Genomic DNA, 21,510 nt, shown 5'->3' on the forward strand with positions numbered 1-21,510 from the left:
GACAATAAAGCTCTATTCTATTCTTTTCTAAACTCAGCAGGTCAAACAGCACATGTGGAAGGAGAGCAACACACATCAAAGTTGCTGGTGAACGCAGCAGGCCAGGCAGCATCTCTAGGAAGAGGTACAGTCAACGTTTCGGGCCAACTTTGATGTGTGTTGCTTGAATTTCCAGCATCTGCAGAATTCCTCGTGTTCATGTGGAAGGAGAGACATTTTTAGGTTGATGATAATTATGAAGAGGTGGTTTTAAGTGACAGGGGTGGGGCGGGGAAGAAACAGAATGATATATAGGACGAAAGGAATCTCACTCATATGCTGAGACCAGGGTCTGTAGCATTAGAGAAAAATGAAGTCTAAAACTTTGCAAAGTACAGGACTGAGAGACATGCCCAGTAGTTCAATCTATGCTACAGGAAACAGATTGAATTGGTATCATAGATACAGCTAGCTCAGATACAGGCTTACAGTTCAAAAGTACATTTGTTATCAAAGTATTAATACTATATATAACCTTGAGATTCATCACCTTACATCAAAGAACCCCAATAGAACCTATTAAAAAGACTGTCAAACACCCAATGTGCAGAAAAAGATTCATGCAAACAATAACACAAGTAACGTTTAGAAGTGAAGCTCATGGAACTAAGTCCACAGCCACAAAGTCAGTCACAGCTGATCCAAGAGCCCATTAGTTGCAGGCCACAGTCTCAGTTAGTGCAGAGACGAGTAAACCTTACTGAACTGAAAAGCAGCGTGTCTCTCGCCTCTGGCCCCAACAGCCTGACCTTTTCAATTTACTCCAGCCCTTAAATCAGCCAAACAGTGGGTCATTCTTTGCTCTTGGGCCCAGGCCCTGCTGCCTTGCCACCTTGCCAAGGTTTTGCTGCTTTGAATCGCTTCCAAGTCCGCTCCAGCAATGGCCATATATTGGCTCGTTCCCCACTCTCAGACCAAGGTCCTGACTTCTCCATCCATTCATTGTTTTGGTTTTATTTTCATTTTTGTATTTGCACAGTATGTTTTCTTTTGCACATTGGTTACTTATCTGTCTGTGTGCAGCTTTCCATTGATTCTATTGTGTTTTATTAGTAAGTATTTACTTTTAATGCCGCAAGAAAATGAATCTCAGGGTAGGATATATACTTATGTTTTTATTTTATATTTATTGAGATACAGCACAGAATAGGCACTTCTGACCCTTCGAATCATGCCATCCAGCAAACCCCAATTTAACCGTAGTCTAACCACGGGGCAATTTACAATGACCAATTAACCTACCATTCTGCAAGTCTTTAGACTGTAGGAGGAAACCCACACAGTCATGAGGAAAACATAAAAACCCATTACTAACAGCGGCAGGATGTACTTTGATAATAAATTTACTTTCAACTTCGAAACGTTGACTGCTTTTCTTTCCACAGATGCTGTTTGACCTGAGTGTTTGCTTCAAATTTTTCTGACACGAAAACAGACATTTTACAGCAAATGATCAAAAATTTAATCAAAAGGGTAGATTTAAAATAACTTCTTAAGGGCTAGACAAAAGCTTAAGTGGAGAATACTAGACCCTGGGGCTAGGCATGTGATGGTCCAGCAATAAACAGAAATCCCCAAGAGGAAAGAGTTGCAGGACAGTTGTTTGTTGCATCTTGTAGGGTTGAACAGGTTCTCCAGAAGCATGGGCTGTTACAGAGATGGGCAAGGCTATGGAGAGATTAGGAAAAATTAAAGATAATTTAAAATATATTAGCAGGAGAAGTCAACATGAGAAGGGGTCATTGGAGAATATGTTGAGATATGGGCAGAATCCTAGGCAAAATCAAGTATGCATGCCAATTAGCTCACATTTTAAGGTGCATCACATTCCAACTGCAGATATAAATAGGCCAGAGTCCAACGACTATATTAACACCTAAGATTTATCCAGTCACCAACTTGAAGAAATGTTTTCAAATGGTTATAGCATATTAACTCTATTTGTTTTGAATTGAAAGGTGATTCATTCTTTGGACAAAGGAATTGATTTTACTGTGGTAGCAGTAGACTAGCTATAAGCACACAGGATTTCAAGATTTCAAGATCTTGAAATCTCATTTCCAGTGCACAACAGTAAAGGAGAACAAAACAATTGTTACTCTGGATCCAATGCAACACATAAGAAATGCATTGAGACAAGGAACACAATAACTTAAAAAAAACACAATAAATATAAATACCTAAGATAACTTATATACATAGATTGATAATCTGAACATAAAGTGATGCTAGGTACAGGAGTGATAGGCAATGATAAAGTAGTGGTGGTGGGGTGGAGGTGTTCGTCAGCTTACTGATTCAGAAAAGTAACTAATTTTGAGTCTTGGCATGGATGCTATCTTATCTGATGGGAGTGGGACAAACAGTTCATGAGCTAGATGGGTGGAATCCTTCACAATATCACTAGCCTTCTTCCTGAACATTTCTGTATACATGTTCTTCATGGCAAAGTAGGCTGATGCCGGTAGTGTGTTGGGCAGTTTTGACTACCCATTGTAAAGCCTAGTAATGTTAATGAAGATTGTGCTGGCCAGTCACAAGTGTTGCTAGGCTTCTGGCACCAACAGAGTACGCCTACAACTCACAAACCTTACCTGTATGTCTTTGGAACGTGGGAGGAAACCAGAGCACTCAGAAGCCCATGTGGTCTCGGGGAGAAGGTACAAGCTCCTTACAGAAAGCAGCAGAAATTGAAGCTCGATCTTACAGCTGGTGCTGTAATGTGTTGTATGCTGCCCCACAGATTTGAACCTATCACCTACCCACAATACTGCAAATGATTTCAACTCAAACCACTTCCACTTCATGCCAGTCATTGTACATAAAGGATATCCCAGTGCCTCACACTATTTCCAACTTGGAAACTGTGTGGGACTCACACAAAATCAACAGACATAAAAGTTGCTGGTGAACACAGCAGGCCAGGCAGCATCTCTAGGAAGAGGTACAGTCGACGTTTCAGGCCGAGACCCTTCGTCAAGACTAACTGAAAGAAGAGCTAGTAAGAGATTTGAAAGTGGGAGGGGGAGGGGAGATCCAAAATGATAGGAGAAGACAGGAGGGGGAGGGATGGAGCCGAGAGCTGCGTTCACCAGCAACTTCTATGCGTATTGCTTGAATTTCCAGCATCTGCAGATTTCCTCGTGTTTGCGTCACACAAAATCATATAGTTTTTAGGTGGCAGAGGAATAAGTCCTTGCTTGAGCTATATGCAAATGCTCTGAATGCAAACTAACATTGAGAAATCACATTAGGTCCACTCAGCAAAAATACTGCAGCTGGGATCACACTGAACACTCATTTGACTACTGCAAACTGCAGCATTGGCTTTTGCATTAGTGGAATAATGCTTGAGCTGTTCAGCAGTCATGAGATTCAATATCCAGGTTACTTTTGTCCACATTGGCCAAAGCACACATGAACATCCATGCAAATACACAGCTTTAAAGCACAAAGTTATGTGGGGGGGGGGGGGGGGGAGTATCCAAAAACAGTAATTAAAAGAATCAAGCAGGTTTATTATCATGTGACATGAAATTTGTTAACTTAGCAGCAGTTCAATGCAATACATAATATAGCAGAGAAAATTTTAAATAAAATAAAAATAATAAACAAGTAAATTAATTACATATAGTGAATAGATTTTAAAGAAATATAAAAACAGAAAGCAGGATCTCCCAGTGGTCACACATTTTAATTCCACATCCCATTCCCATTCTGATATGTCTATCCACAGCCTCCTCTACTGTAAAGATGAAGCCACACTCAGGTTGGAGGAACAACACCTTATGTTCCCTCTGGGTAGCCTCCAACCTGACGGCATGAACATTAACTTCTCAAACTTCCGCTAATGCCCCACCTCCCCCTCGTACCCCATCCGTTATTTATTTATATACACACATTCTCTCTCTCTCTCCTTTTTCTCCCTCTGACTATACCCCTTGCCCATCCTCTGGGTTTTCCCTCCTCCCCCTTTTCCTTCTCCCTGGGCCTCCTGTCCCATGATCCTCTCATATCCCTTTTGCCAATCACTTGTCCAGCTCTTGGCTCCATCCCTCCCCCTCCTGTTTTCTATCATTTTGGATCTCCCCCTCCCACTTTCAAATCTCTTACTAGCTCTTCCTTCAGTTAGTCCTGACGAAGGGTCTCAGCCCGAAACGTCGACTGTACCTCTTCCTAGAGATGCTGCCTGGCCTGCCGCGTTCGCCAGCAACTTTGATGTGTGTTGCTTGAATTTCCAGCATCTGCAGAACTCCTCGTGTTTGTGGACCTTTAGTATAAATTGGTAACAAGATCAGCACAACATTGTTGGCCAAATGGCCTGTCCCTTATGGTATTTTTCCATGTTCTAACCTTTCAGGAACTCCACCATGGACAGTCCAAACCCAGCTGCAAAAGGAGAGTGGGGCATGGGGCTAGCAGCCCCATCCCATAAAAACTCAGTGCTACAGAAACATCAACAGAAGCTGCAAAACCATTTCCGGGAGAGGAAGGATACACCAACAAGATGAGCTACGGTTGGGGACAACGTGAAAGACTGGGTGAGGACAGAGTACTATGGTGAGCTACTGTCAGCAGTATGCCTCATAGTGCTGGGCTTAAGTAAACTTTCAGAGTGATAATCAAAAATTAATTTCAGAATCCCAACAAGAACAATGCTAATGCCACTTTTTGTTCCAGGTTCCATGCATCTGCAGTCTCTTTTGTCATCATTTTAAATCTTGCTGTTATTGCTACAAAAACTATCAGCTTACCAAAGTTTGAATAGGATGACATATCGTAGTACTCCTAGTCAGACCCCATTAAAATAATCCTCCAAGTAACTGTATTCCACATTCTGTTCTAGAGGGGCAAATAAAAGAGCACTTTTGGTACATAGACCAACTGTCAAAATGTCTAAAACCAGTCTCCGCTATTAGGTTTATAACTGAAATAAATAATTACAGGACATTGGTCTTTACCCTCAAGAGTTCTAGGAAAAAAATGTTGAAGAGCCATACTTCAGCCAGCCCCATAGAAGAATCTGGTTGTAGACAACATTCACAATATCTGGCATAGAAAAGACAACTCTCATAATTATCCTATTTTTTAAGGGTTTAGTTAGAGGACAGATTGCATGAATCTGAACTTACAGGATCTGAAATGGGAAATGGAAAGAAGTTAATGTGTTTCAGTGGCCAAATGCATTATAAAAGGACCAAGCTGAAAGTTAGGGAGAGGAAGCAGGAAACAGAATCATACAAATCTGCAAAGACTCTATATTAACCAATTTCAGATCACTATAGAAACAACTGGATAAACGTAACATTTCAGTACTCTGAGGAGGGTTGTCATCTTTTTTTAGTATTAGTCAGTATACTCTTCATTCTCGTAAAGGTGTCTTTTGCCATTCCTATTTTTCTTTTGACGTCCATGTCACACCTGCCATCTGATGTCACCCAGCTTCCTAAGTAGCAAAAGTTCTGTACTTGTTTATATCTTCCCCGTTTATTCTCAGCCTGCAGATAGTGCAATCTTCCAGTATTCCTTCATTTTGTAGGTAGCTATTAATAAGTCTATTCTCAAGTTTCCTAACTTCCACTACCTAGAACAGGAGTTCCTCCAGCGTGTTGTGAGTGTTGCTTTGATCCCAGCACCCACAGATTATTTTGTGTTTACAGGAGTTCCCAACCTTTTTTATGCCATGGACCCCGACCATTAACTGAGGGTCTGCGGACACCAGGTTGGGAGCCCCTGACCTAGAACAACAAAATCAAAGGCACAAGAATGCCACCACTGGTTGCCAGTTCCAGCCAATTCTCATTAACTGCATCTTGGAAGTACACCTTTGACACCAATGACTTCAAATCCTGGGACTAAAAGTATCACAGGAGTTGATTCACTTTATAAACTCTCTGCCTTGAAACCGCTTAAAGGCGGGCTCTAAATGTTGGCCTTCAAGATACTCATACCATCCATGAGCCTTAAACAAAAAAAAATGCTCCGTTAGAAATGTACACATATTTGCCTCATCTACCTACATTAATGACCTGCAACTTCTGCTTTTGTTTATAAATTTGTGGGAAAAAATTTCCCTAAAATATTTATTAAAATTCAATTTCCAGTCTACCCTTACTGGATCTCCTAACATAGAGTACTGTGCAAAAGTCTCAGGCACACATATATATGAGCTAAGGTGCCCAAGACTTTTGCACAGTACTGTATGTATGAACGTGGAGCAGAGAGTGAGTTTGTAATCTGGCTGGAGCAAAGGATATCAGGAATGTTGAGGGTGGTGCACTGTGGGAAGGGTGTGGGACAGGTGGTAGAGAATGTGTGCCAGGGGCCAGGGATGGCGCGGGTACAGACACACCCAGCCCTGAGACACCAGGCAGGGTTATTTGATTGCAAGCAATTGGTTTATTGATCATTACAGAATGTCTCTCTGGTGCTTTCTGCTCCCTCCCCTTTTCCCAATCATGATTCCCCCCTCCCAGCTCCCTTCCCACTGTCAATCCACAATAGAGGCCCATATCAGAATCAGGTTTATCATCACTCACGTATGTCATAAAATTTGTTCTTTTATTTGGTGTGGCAGTACAGTGCAATACTTAAATTACTACAGTTCTATGCGAAAGTCTTTAAGTACCCTAGCTACATACATGTGCCTAAGACTTTCATACAGTACTGTAATGTTCTAATGAAAATGGTGCTATGTTCTGAGTTAATCAAATCTGTAATGACACAAAAAGGAATTTTATATTCCATAATACACTGAATTCCTGACCAGTGTGTATATTTGTTAATCTATTGTTACAATGGAACACAGTGAGAGAGATCTGCAGTTATTACAAACTGGAACCATTGGGTTCCCTTCTGGTTGCAAAAACTAAACATTAAAAGCTGCCCAAGCACATGGGGGAAGGGAAGAGGTGGTGGCAAAGCCAGAACTAAGTGCACATTAAGTGATTCTCAAAGCACGTATTGCCCTATTCCCAGCAGTGGTCAGAAAGCTCAGCAGATCATTTTCACTCCATTCCATTCACAGGGACTAGAGCCATGTGCCAGCTGAGAACTCTCGTTCACTTGCCACATAATATTTTGGCAGCTAAGAGACTCTGAAGATGCATAGCAACTAGATTTTTCTCCAGGGCATACTCTCGCTCAAGCATGCTTTGTTTTGTTAGTTAGATGGGAGGCAAAATATTTTTGATTCTCAATAATCTTGGTTTGATTCTTCCAAATCAAATTAACTCAGAATTAATGAGGTCTCATTTACTGAAATAGAGTTTCTAATTTTAATTAGTCTCAAAAAAGGTAGAGAAGTGCCTCAATACAACATAGAATTTTTTTAAAAAAACTGATCTTTGCCACAATAGATTTTAAAAATTGCATATATAACACTTCTAGATTCGTTGGTCAAATATAGACATTTTTCTAACATGTCCTTGGCACAATTACTATATATGCAAAACCTTAACTGAAGTGAAAATCAATAGGAACAAACTGAAACTGAGTGGTTACTGATACAATTAACAAAAGACCATTAAAATAATTTACCTAGATACTGAGATTCACATGTTATCTATTGTAGGGTTTTAGTCAGTTTTCCATGCGGGGATTATTCTGCCTTCCTAAGGATCTGTTCAGTATGATATCCTATAAAAACTGACAGTGTCCCTTCATTCAGAAGAAAACACACGGTAGACAGTACCAATTTACACCATTACCAAATGCTTTCATTCACTGGAGGAATTCACTGGATAGTTAACATAAAAGGAGCTAGTCAACTTTCCTATCCTTAAGGGATAGATATCAATTCTATTGTCTCTTTTTTAAAAGATGAGGGTCATATTTACCAACAAATTTAGGCTGCTCCAGTTATTAAGCATGCAGCATGGGAACAAGCGCTTTGCCATTATGCTTGCAGTAAACACAATAGCAAATTACTAAATCTCTTCTGCCTGCACATTATCCATATCCCTCTATTCCCTAAATACTAATACATCTATCTAAAAGCCTCTTAAACATGACTATTGCATCTGCTTCCACCACTACCTCTGGCAACCCATTTCAGGCATCTATCACTGTGTGTGGGGGGGAAAAATTACCCCACACATCTCTTTTCAATTTAACATTTCATAAGACCATAAGACACTGGAGCACAGTTAGGTCATTTGGTCTATTAATTCAGCTCCAATATTCCATCATGACTAATTTATTATCGCTCTCAACCCCCACGCTCCTGCGTTCTCTCTGTAACTTCTGATGCCCTGATTAATCAAGAACTTTTCAACATCTGCTTTAAATATACTCAATCACTTGGCCCACACAGCTGTCCATGGCAATAAATTCCATGGAGTCCACCACTCTCTGGCTAAGGAAATTCCTCATTAATGGATGTCCCTCTATTCTGAGGCTGCGTCCTCTGCTCCTAAACTATCCCACTCTATGAAGCATCCTCTCCCATTCATTCTACCTCGGTCTTTCAATATTTAATAGATTTTAAGGAGACATGCCCTTATTCTAAACTCCAGCGGGTACAGGTCCAGAGCCATCAAATGCTCATATGTAAACCCTTTCATTCCCAGAACCATTGTTGTGAATTTCCTCTGGACCCTGTACAATACTAGCACATCTTTTCTTAAATAAGGAACCCAAAACTGCTCACAATACTCCCAAGTGCAGTCTGACCAATGCCTTATAAAGCTTTAACATTATATCATTGCTCTCATATTCTAGTCCTTTCGAAATGAATGCTTACAGTGCATTTGCCTTCCTTACCACTGACTCAAACTGCAAGTTTATATCATCCTCAAACTTGGCCACAAAGTCATCAATTCCTTCATTCAAATCATTGACATATAACATGAAAAGAAGGGGTCCCAACACCGACCACTGCAGAACATCACTAGTCACTGACAGCCAACCAGAATAGGCCTCCTTTGTTCCCAGTCTTTGCCTCCTGTCAGTAAGCAATCCTATCCATGCTAGTACTTTTCCTGAAATACCATGGGCTCTTATCTTGTGTAGCACTTTGTCAAAGGGCTTCTGGAAGTCTAAATAAATAACATCCACTGATTCTCCTTTGTCTATCCCGCTTGTTGATTCCTCAAAGAATTCCAACAGATTTGTCAGACAAGATTTACCCTTTACAACAGATATGTTGGAAATGGAAGCAATGTTTTCAGTGATTTCGTGGCTATCTCAGGATATTTAGCCTTGACTTTGATCTGGAATACCGGCAGAGAAGTTATGTCAAACATACTTTTCAGCCCGCCGTCATTTGCAAGCTCAAGGAGTTGATCTTCTTCCCGCGCTGACATGGATGACACGTGGGTAATGACCTCGCGTGCGTTCAAGTTCAACAGTGGGCGTGACAGGGAATGAGGAAAGGTGCAGCTGACTCATATTGCCAAATCATATCGTTTCCTCGTGGCCCAGTGGTTGGGGACCACTGCTTTAGAAAACCATGCTGACTTTAGTCTATTAAACCATTAAACCAAGTACTCCGAAACCTCATCCTTAGTAATGGACTTCAACATCTTCCCAACCACTGAAGTCAAGCTAACCAGCCGAGAATTTCCTTTCTTCTGCCTCCCTCCCTTCTTAAAGAGTGGAGTGATATTTGCAATTTTCCAGTCCTCCTGAACCATTCTAGAATCTAGTGATTCTTGAAAGATCATTAGTAATGTTGTCACAATCTCTTCAGCCACCTGTTCAGAATCCTGGGGTGAATTCCATCTGGCCCAGATATCTACCTTCAGAGCTTTCAGCTCCCCAAGCACCTTCTCCTCAGTAACTACACTCACTTCTGCCCAGACGCTCTTGCACTTCTGGCATACTGCCATTGTTTTCCACAGTAAAGAATGAAATAAAACACTCATTGAGTTCGTCCACCTTTTGTTTGTCCCCCATTACTACTTCTCCAGCATCATTTTCCAGCGGTCTGATATCCACTCTCGCCTCTCATACTCTGTATATACATCTAAACAATATTTGAATATCCTCTGTTATTGGTTAGTATATCTTTATATATCATTTTTTCCTCTCCTTATGGCCTTCCTTTGGTTTTAAAAGCTTTCCAATCTTCTAACATTCTACAAATTTTTGCTATTATGTCCTCTCTTTTGTTTTTATGCTATCTTTAACTTCCCTTGTCAGCCACAGTTGTGTCATTCTCCCTTTAGAATACTACTTCATCTTGGGATGTATATATCCTACGCCTTCCAAAGTGCCCCCAGAATCTCCGGTTACTCCTGTTCTACCATTATCTCTGTTGGGGTCGCCTTCTAATCAACTTTGGCCAGCTCTTCTCTCATCTTCTGTAATTTCCTTTACTCCACTGTAATACTGATACTTCTGACTTTATCTTGTACCTGTCAAGCTGCAGGGAGAATTATCACTGCCTACTAAAGGTTCCTTTACCTTAAGCTCCCTAATTAAATCTGGTTCATTACACACCCAATCCAGAATTGCCCCTCTCAGTGCGCTCAACCACAAACGGCTTTGAAAACCATCTCATACACATTCTATATGAATTCCCTCTCTTGGGATCCAGCACCAACCTAATTTTTTCAATTTACCTGCATATTGAAATCGCCCATGACTATAGTAACATTGTCCTTATTACACGCCTTTTCTATCTTCTCTTGTAATTTATGTCCCACATCCTGGCTACAGTTCAGAGGCCTGTATATAACTCCCAGCAGTGCTTTTTTTTTTAACCTTTGCAGTTTCTTAACTCTGTCCACAAGGATTATACCTCTTTGGATCCTACACCACTTTTCTAAAGATTTGATTTCATTTTTGCCAACAGGGCCATCCTATCCCCCTGTCCTATTGATACAACATGTATTCTTGGAAGTTAAGCTCCCAACTATGTTGCTTCAGTCATTCAGTGATGCTCATGTCAAGATTATCTACATTATTCTGTATACTGCGTGCATTCAAATATAATACCTAAAATCCTGTATTCTTCACACTTTTCCATTTTGCCTGCATGTTACACTTCAATTCATTCCACTGATTGCAATTATGCTCTATCACCATAGAACCATAGAAACTACAGCACAGAAACAGGCCCTTTGGCCCTTCTTGGCTGTGCCAAACCATTTTCTGCCTAGTCCCACTGACCTGCACACGGACCATATCCCTCCATGCACCTCCCATCCATGTATCTGTCCAATTTATTCTTAAACGTTAAAAAAGAACCCGCATTTACCACCTCGTCTGGCAGCTCATTCCATACTCCCACCACTCTCTGTGTGAAGAAGCCCCCCCTAATGTTCCCTTTAAACTTTTCCCCCCCTCACCCTTAACCCATGTCCTCTGGTTTTTTTCTCCCCTTGCCTCAGTGGAAAAAGCCTGCTTGCATTCACTCTATCTATACCCATCATAATTTTATATACCGCTATCAAACCTCCCCTCATTCTTCTACGCTCCAGGGAATAAAGTCCCAACCTATTCAACCTTTCTCTGTAACTGAGTTTCTCAAGTCCCAGCAACATCCTTGTAAACCTTCTCTGCACTCTTTCAACCTTATTTATATCCTTCCTGTAATTTGGTGACCAAAACTGAACACAATACTCCAGATTCGGCCTCACCAATGCCTTATACAACCTCATCATAACATTCCAGCTCTTATACTCAATACTATGATTAATAAAGGCCAATGTACCAAAAGCTCTCTTTACGACCCTATCTACCTGTGACGACACTTTTAGGAAATTTTGTATCTGTATTCCCAGATCCCTCTGTTCCACTGCACTCCTCAGTGCCTTACCATTAACCCTGTATGTTCTACGTTGGTTTGTCCTTCCAACATGCAATACCTCACACTTGTCAGTATTAAACTCCATCTGCCATTTTTCAGCCCATTTTTCCAGCTGGTCCAAGTCCCTCTGCAGGCTCTGAAAACCTTCCTCACTGTCTACTACACCTCCAATCTTTGTATCATCAGCAAACTTGCTGATCCAATTTACCACATTATCATCCAGATCATTGATATAGATGACAAATAACAATGGACCCAGCACTGATCCCTGTGGCACACCACTAGTCACAGGCCTCCACTCAGAGAAGCAATTTTCTACCACCACTCTCTGGCTTCTTCCATCGAGCCAATGTCCGATCCAATTTACCATCTCTCCATGTATACCTAGCGACTGAACTTTCCTAACTAACCTCCCATGCGGGACCTTGTCAAAGGCCTTACTGAAGTCCATGTAGACAATATCCACCGCCTTCCCTTCATCCACTTTCCTGGTAACCTCCTCGAAAAACTCCAACAGATTGGTCAAACATGACCTACCACGCACAAAGCCATGTTGACTGTTCCTAATAAGCCCTTGTCTATCCAAATGCTTGTAGATTCTGTCTCTTAGTACTCTCTCCAATAACTCACCTACTACTGACATTAAACTCACCGGCCTATAATTTCCCGGATTACTTTTCGATCCTTTTTTAAACAACGGAACAACATGAGCCACTCTCCAATCCCCCAGCACTTCACCCGTAGACAGCAACATTTTAAATATTTCTGCCAGGGCCCCCGCAATTTCAACACTAGTCTCCTTCAAGGTCCGAGGGAACATCCTGTCAGGTCCCGGGGATTTATCCACTTTAATTTTCCTCAAGACAGAAAGCACCTCTTCCTTTTCAATCTGTACAGTTGCCATGGTCTCACTACTTGATTCCCTCAATTCCATAGATTTCATGCCAGCTTCCTTAGTATATACAGACGCAAAAAACCTATTTAAGATCTCCCCCATTTCCTTTGGTTCTGCACAAAGCCGACCACTCTGAACTTCAAGAGGACCAATTTTATCCCTTACAATCCTCTTGCTCTTAATATACTTGTAAAAGCTCTTTGGATTATCCTTCACTTTGACTGCCAAGGCAACCTCATGTCTTCTTTTTGCCCTCCTGATTTCTTTCTTCTTGCACTTCTTATACTCCTCAAGCACCTGATTTACCCCCTGTTTCCTATATATTTCATACAACTCCCTCTTCTTCTTTATCAGAGTTGCAATATCCCTTGAGAACCAAGGTTCCTTATTCCTATTCAATTTGCCTTTAATCCTGACAGGAACATACAAACTCTGCACTCTCAAAATTTCCCCTTTGAAGGCTTCCCACCCACCAATCACATCTTTGCCAGAGAACAACCTGTCCCAATCCACACTTTTTAGATCCTTTCTCATTTCTTCAAATTTGGCCTTCTTCCAGTTCAGAACCTCAACCCTAGGACCAGATCTATCCTTGTCCATGATCAAATTGAAACTAATGGCGTTATGATCACTGGAACCAAAGTGCTCCCCTACACAGACTTCCGTCACTTGCCCTACTTCGTTTCCTAACAGGAGATCCACCTGCCTGCTCTTCTTCAGTCTCACTACACAATGCATCCATTTGTATAACTGCCCCATCCTCAGCCTTGTACTTCAGTTCCCATTCCCCTGCTGAATTTGTTTAAATCCTCACCAACAGCTCTAACAAACCTGCCCACAAGGATATTTGTCTCCCTCTGATTCAGGTGTAAACTGTCCTTCCCTGGAGAGATCCCAATGATCCAGAAATCTGAAACCCTACCTCCTGCACCACTTCTTCAGCAATACATTCATCTGTACTATCACCCTATTCCTTCCCTAACTAGCACATATCACTGGGAGTAATCCACAGATTAATATCTTGGAGGTCCTGCCCTTCAGCCTCCCTATACTCACTGTGACCTCTTCCCCCTTTCTGCTCATGTCAATGATGCCAGTGTACACCATGACCTCTGGCTGCTCACCCTCCCTCTTGAGAATCTTCTGCAGCTGCTCTGAGACAACCTGGACCTAGCACATGGGAGGCCACAGACCATTCTAGCATCATTTTCACAGGTTCAGGATTCCTATCTGTCCCCCTAACTAGTGAGTCTTTTATTACTATCACTCAGCCTGACTTTACCCTTCCCTGCTGAGACTCAGACTCAGAGCCAGCCACAGTGTCACTAGCCTAGCTGCTGCTGGTGTGCCCAGCTCCCCGCCTTTCCTCCCAGCAGTATCCAAAGGGGTATACTTGTTGCTGAGGGGAATGGCCACATGTGAACCCTGCACTAATTGCTTACTCCTTTTACCCCCATACCTGGACTCAGGGTGCGACCACATCAGTATGTCTCAGCTACGAGGTTTTCAGCCTCCCAGATGGTCCTGAGTTCATCCAACTCCAGCTCCAGTTCTTTGACCTTGTCAGTCAGGATCTGCAGTTGGATGCACCTTCTGAAAATGCAGTCATCAGGGAGATTGTCAGATACCCTGAAATCCCATATCTCACAGGAGGAGCATTCAACTGACTGAATTACCACCCTGCTTACAATTGTTATACCTCTAATTTCTCAGTCTTCAGTTCTAACCTGCACCTGTCCTCGCCTAAGCCTGGGAAAAGATTCTGACTGTTTGCTCTATCTATGCCTTATATTATTTTATAAATTTCTAACAGTGAACACAACCCAGGTTTGTCCACAAATCCTCCAGTCCAAGCAACATCTTCTGTACCCTTTCCAAAGCCTCCACACCCTTGGATCACTATTAATGTAGAATTAATTTTGGGAGGGGTAGAGGAGGAAGTGGCTGAACGTAATGGTGCTCACGGATCAGCCATAGTTCTGAAAATACATTTTACAGCCCAGCAAAAAAAAAAATCAAATAATACACAGAAAAACAATAGAGACCATAATAAGACAAAGCAGCAGAATTAGGGCTTTCAGCCCATCAAGTGTCTTCTGCCATTTCATCATGACTAATTACTTTCTCTCAACCCCATTTTCCTATCTCCTCCCTAAAACCTTTGACACACTCAAGAACATTTAAGGGGGGGGGGGTCACATGACGACATGGGATTGAGACGTGTGAATCCAGCTCTCCCGTAAAAAATCAGCAAAGTACCGTTTAAACAAAGTTAATAAATACTTTCCGAAAACTACTTATAAACCTCGTAAGACTACTCTACGATATGCCTCGTAAACCGCAACAGAAGAAGTCTGTTCTTGTGAAGTCGCTGCGAGATGGGAAGAAAGAAGGGCCTACTGCAGCGATGGAGCCTCGGATTCAGGTTGGATCTCCTTCGGAGGAGATGCATTTTATCTCTGGCGTAGAAGAACAGGGAGCAATGGCGGTGGTAGCGATCTCTTGAAAGAAGATGCCGGAAATGCGCATGCGCAAATCGACACAACTTAAACTACAAGAACCGACGGCCACTGCAACTGAAAGTGACTCAGAGTCAGAATTGGAGACCGCAGAGAATACAGATGAAGAGGAGGAGGAAGAACTGGAAGAGACTGGAAGTAAAGGAGACGATGGAGACATAAGAGAAGCTTTATTGCAATTAACTGCTGAACTAAGAAAATTAAGAACAGAGCTTAGAGACGTGAAGATGTGCTATGATAAAGCTATGAAAAGACAGGATAAAATGGATAAGAAACTTCAGAAGATGGAAAGAACAATGGAGCATATTAACGATAGAGTGGAAAAAACAGAAAATGATGTGCTTGTCTGGAACACGGAAAGAAATCGACTCTTGGAGAAAGTGGACGTGTTGGAAAATTTTAGTAGATATAATAATATTTAAATTGTTGGTCTTAAAGAAGGTATAGAGGGAGATAATCCAATAGAATTTTTTCAAAGATGGATCCCGAAAACCTTGCAAATGAAAGAGGAAGACCGATCAATTGAAATTGAGCGGGTACATAGAGCTCTAAGACCAAAACCACAAGATGACCAATATCCACGATCAATTTTAATAAAATTCTTAAGATTTCAAGACAAAGAAAGGATTCTACAGGCAGCTGCCCAAGCTGCCAAGAAGAGAAAAGGGCCACTGATGATAGAAGGGAAGAAAATTTTTTTCTACCCTGACATAAGTTATGAACTTTTGAAGTGAAGGAAAAAATTTAATCCAGTGAAAAAAGCCCTATGGGATCACGGTTATCAATTTATATTGCGTTATCCTGCAACCTTGAAGACATTTTGGGCTGGTGGAGCAAAAAGATTTTTTGATGATTACCGGAAAGCGAAGGAGTTTGTGCGAGATTCTTTGAATATTCACCAGATACAAGAACAGACCCAGGGGAGCGAGATGAAGATTGAAGATGAAGACTGGATCAAGGGTTAGGCCTGTTAGATTTTTAGGCAGATGAATATATAAATATATTATTAATTATATGAGGGAGGGGAAGAAAGGTTAAAATTTGAGGAATACTAGCTGGGAATAATGACATTAATTTTTTTTTATATATATACAATTTTTTGTTATGGGGGAGCTGGAAGAAATACTGACCAATCGCTACGTTATTCATGTGTGCAAGCGTGGCAATAGCTACGACCCGCAAAATGAAGGGAGGTAGTGTTGTGTATCTTTTCATTCACAACATTAGTGGGGGGATATTTTGTTTTTTCTTTTTTTGTATCTTATCTATCTTTTTTTTCTTTTTGCCTGGATGATTGGGAGGGAAACACATAGCAACATGGTGAAATTCAAAGAGATTCCCCAGGGAACTATGACAGCTGAGAAGCTAAGTAATGTTTTAGATTTTAAGAGATAAATATGAAACATATTTGAATATTTGGAGCCCTTATTTACAGCTCCAATGATAAAGATCTTGGTTCCTTGGGGAAAGTAACAAATATATATTAAATTTATCTTTAATCCCATGGAGCATGTGCAAACCTTCCAATATTCAGGCGGTTCTTTTTTTTCTTCTTTTTTTCTTTCCTCTTTAGGTAGGAGTACATATCGGGGGGGGGAGAGAGGGGGGAGGGTAGATATTATTTTCTCATGTATTCACTTTGAAGACTCAATAAAAATGATATATATAAAAAAAAAGAACATTTAAGGATAAGTTAGACAAATTGGTAAAGCAGGGGTTCCCAACCTTTTGTTTTAAAATGCCATGGACCAATACCATTAAGAAAAAGGTACGTGGAGCCCAAGTTGGGAATCCCTGGTATAAAAGGGAATAAAAGGACTAGACCAATAGATTTAAACAAGCAGAGAAAGCTTGAGAAGAATATAAACACTAACTAGTGCTGATTAATTCAGCCAAGTGGTCCGAGCCATGAAACATATATAAACCACATGAGTTAGAAAATAATGATAAAGGGTGTTAAGGTTCAGGTTGGGCAGAAAATCTGGCTGCTGTATATCCTACCATACTTATAAGAATGAGAAATCCTTCAGCTGCCAATGTCCAACTAGGATCTGTTAATAGAAGAGAACTTGTCTGAATGGTGAAACCACTTCTTTACTCACCAAGCATCCCGAGGATTTATAGAGGGCAAATCTATCAACTTTCCACACAGAAAATCGAAGGACAGAAAAGAGGTATCCAATACAACTACCACATTCTTGAACAAAAGCAGACCTACCAGTGACTTTAGCGCGGTTTCCCAGCAGTACCTCCTTGTACTTTCTGAGGCTCTCATCATCTTTGTCCAGTTCTTCAATCTCCTGCAGACTTTTCTGTGCTGGTGCTTTGTAGCTCACTGGGGTTTCCTCCTCCTGATTCTCAGCAGCAATTGCTGCCAGCTGTTCTGCGGTTGGCTCCTGCTCTGCCATTTTGCCCTTCACACAACTATATTAAAATAAAACGGCACAATGTAGAGATCCCGGTGTTTCAATACATAATTCAATATTTAAAGACAGAAATTAAACACTGGGGCCGAACGTTCAATAACTAATGATTATTTCAAAGGCAGTAAAAATTGAATATTGAATTAATTTATTTACTGAGATACAGCATGGAATTGGCCCTTAAGCCGTGCTACCCAGTAATCCCCAGATGAGGACTTGATAGAGGGATTAGAAGTGGAGAGAGTGAATTTCAAGTTTTTGGGTGTCATTATCTCTAAGGACCTAACCTGGAAAACAGCATATCGATGCAGCTATAAAGGAAGCAAGACAGCAACTATATTTCATTATGAGTTTGAGATTTGGTATGTCACAAAAACACTCACAAATTTCTATAGGCGTCAAGGAGTGGTGCCTCAGAAAGGCGACAGTCATCATTAAAGACCTCCACCACCCAGGACATGCCCTCTTCTCATTGCTACCATCAGGATGGAGGTACAGAAGCCTGAAGGCACATGCTCAACAATTCAGGAACAGCTTCTTCCTCTCTGCCATCCAATTTCTAAGTGAACATTGAGCCCATGAACACTACCTCACTACTTTTTTTTTTAATTTCCTATTTACTTAACACTACTTATTTACTAATACCACACCAAATTTAAGGTAGGACAATAAAAATTTTCAGAGTTTATATCAGTGATTCAGCCAACGAGGCAGTTTAAATGCCCAGATTTTTAAGAATGGGATGCCGGGGTTGGCAGTGCAGCAACTCTTTACTTGTGTTTGTGGACCTACCCACCCGCTCACTATACAAGATCAAAGCATACCTTATAGTATACATCTTTCAATAGAAAAAAAGTCAGCAAAAGATGATCCAGTCAACGTTTACAAGGCAGTCACTGTAGAACACAACTAGCACATCAAGTGCAGGAAACCTCAGCCTCTGCTTTTATTCTTCCATATATGGCAGTAGAATTAACAAGGTTTCTCGATGAGTTTCAAGAACTCAGTTTCAGATGAATTTGACCCAATAACTCCCCTCAAGCAAAGACTGGTATTATTAAATGTCAGGCTTTTAATTGTTAAAACAGCATGTACAACATTAAGCAGATGGCAGATTGTGGCTATTTCTAACAATGTGAAGAACAAAAACATTAACTGTAAGATTTAGCAATCAATGAGATTTTGCAAATGTGACTAGTTTCGATTATAATCCTTTCAATCACATGTCACAGAATCTATTATTTCACCTATAATCAGTTATTAACCAGTCAATGCATCACATGACTACCAAGGCAGCAGAGAAAAAAAAATCAGATCACTGTTGTGTTTTGCTCTCCTACTTCTCCAAACTGCACCCTCTATAATAAGAGGCAAGTGGGTTCCAAGTTATATCCAAAACATTATTTAATAAGTGTATCTGATAATAGGCCTAGAGTGGATATCTGTTGAGCATGAACTATTTTGGATCTGTGATACAACAGATTTTTCGCTATCTTTTGAACAAGATTACTTCAATGAGCTGCATTGTAGAGATCTGTAAAGTACACAGAAAAGTGAATTAGCAAAGTCATGGGTAACAATTGCAATCACACAGATTGATTTAAAGTTTTTTTTAAAAATCAAACAATTTATTAGAGTCTCTAATTAATTTACACCTTTAATCTGATACACATTGGTAAACATTTGGTGAAGCATGTTCATCAGAAGCAATGCTTCCAGTCTGAGAGTTATGAACTAGGTACTGTACTATAATCATTGAACAGCAGAAATAGATCATTAAGTCTGCCAAGTTTGCTCAAGAACAGCCCTAGTTGGTCCAACTCCCATAACTCTGAAAATACTTCTGAGATTCCTATCTTGTACACTTATGAATGGTGCAATTAAACGTGCCTCCACCACACCACGGACGAGTTCACAGCTCAAAAGCCTTTCTTTGATGCCACTTTTCATTATTGAACCTTTCATCACCATTTTCACACCATCTACCTAGTCTCTACTCAACATCAGGGGTTCCCAGCTTGGGGTCCATGGCATAAAAAAGGTTGAGAAACCCTGTTCTACAAGATTCTGAATTCCTCTGTTGCAACCATCAATTAAAAAAAAACAAAAATAAACCCTATTGCAAATTAAGGAGAAATTTCTTTTACAGTTCTCAGAACCTAGTACTTGCTACCACAATGAACAGTCAAGGTGAGTAACACTGAATCATGCAATGGAAACCAGAAAAGCACAAGGCAAAAGAGATAAAGATAGGAGAAAGCTCAGTTAGAACACAAACATCAAATAGTCTATTTTTCTGGATTGCAAAGGCTATGCAATACTATTGAATTGCTAACATTATAAACTATATCCTGTGTTCTTACATAACAGAAGATCACAGAGCCCCACAATTAGTGTCCCAAGTGTATAACCCCACTTGTAAATGTAACCTCACTGACCATGTTAACCAGTAGCCCCTCAACAACCAATGATTCTCCAGCAAAACATTCACTTGTGGATTGTGTTCTGATTTTTTTCCCCCTCCAATGTCCCAAAAAACTGTAGGCACCTACAGATACAGAAGAGTGAGGAAGTCAGTAGTTAGAGAAGGTAGACGGAAAGGCAAAATAAATGGATTTCAGCACAGGAATTGTTAAAAATGGCATACTAAAAAGCACATCAAGGAAGAGGGCAAAATAATTAGAGCGCAAGAGTTGAAATTTCTGTATGACGAAATAAAGATTCTTGGAAATAGTAGTCCATAAAAGCTTTGTGAGCAAGTTAACAGGAAATGTTCTGGGAATGGAATTAGAATAAGACTAACAGTTGATTCAGATTTGGAAAAAAGCTAACTTTAATTTATCACACGCTTACCCATTCAACCACATAACATCCTCAAATGCAAGGGTTAGTCAGACTAGTTTCGCTTTCATAAAATCATACTGACTATGCTCAATCCAATCGTTAATTTCTAGATCTGGTTAACTCATCCTTCAGCATAGACTCTACTTTCTCTACTACTGATGTTATGAAATCACTATCTTCTGTCCTTCTCTTCCTAAAACAGTGGGATTATATTTGCTGCACTCCAATATACAGGAACAATTCCAGAATCTACAGAATTTCAAAAGATGATAACCAGACCATCTCTACAGTGGCCTCTTTCACAGCTCTGGAACATAGGCCATTTATCAGCTTTCAGTTTTTATGTTAGGCACCGAATAAGATAAATATTAAACATAAGATTGTGAGATCTTTTATAAAGGGTAACTTAAATTTGTTTTTCCCCATGAAGGCAAGTTTTAAAATAGAACTTACTTTAAAACAAAGAGGAATTAAAAGGTACAGGGAGCAAGCTGAAGAAAATGATCCAATCAGATGACTCAGAGAATATAACCTGTTGAGATTTGTTCAGACGAATAGCTCAGAGCTCCTACATTCTATCAGATGTTAGAGCTGAAAGGTAACAATGAATAAAGGGCCTATTTCTCAATTCAGGGCATACTGTAAGACAGATTCAGATTTATTTACCACAATGGTTTAATTTATTTCTGCAGCCATTTCTTGGAAGAGAAGCTGAAGGTGAGACCTTTCATCATTTGCGAAGTTCTTCATTTGTGTGAAGCTGTAATGAAAAACGTTTGCCCTAGTGAAAAGGGAAAGTTGACCAGGTAGAACTTGGAGAAATTGAGGCTACATATCTTCTTTGCATTATGAACAAACTGTATGTGTCCAGAACAAAGACTAGTGGGACAAAATTCCTACGGGCTGCAGCTGGGGTAACTGTAGCATCTTAGGGAGATCTCAGATTCAGATATTTATCACACATCCATGAAAAACATGCAGCAAAATGCTTCATCTGCATTATCAACCAACACACCCCAAGGATCTGCTGGGATA

At 40.5% G+C, this 21,510-nt stretch overlaps 1 protein-coding gene across 1 annotated transcript in view; it reads right to left on the minus strand.

Moving 5' to 3' along the window:
* The window catches only part of arhgdia (Rho GDP dissociation inhibitor (GDI) alpha), a 59,549-nt gene that overhangs the window by 16,241 nt on the left and 21,798 nt on the right, over positions 1-21,510 (minus strand). Inside the window, exon 2 of the mRNA XM_072242708.1 lies at positions 17,427-17,632. Coding sequence (XP_072098809.1) covers positions 17,427-17,616 — 190 coding nt within the window. The 5' untranslated portion in view covers positions 17,617-17,632. The remainder of the gene's footprint in view (positions 1-17,426; positions 17,633-21,510) is intronic.

Source organism: Mobula birostris, chromosome 24 (assembly GCF_030028105.1).
Source record: "Mobula birostris isolate sMobBir1 chromosome 24, sMobBir1.hap1, whole genome shotgun sequence".
Classification (NCBI taxonomy): Eukaryota; Metazoa; Chordata; class Chondrichthyes; order Myliobatiformes; family Myliobatidae; genus Mobula; species Mobula birostris.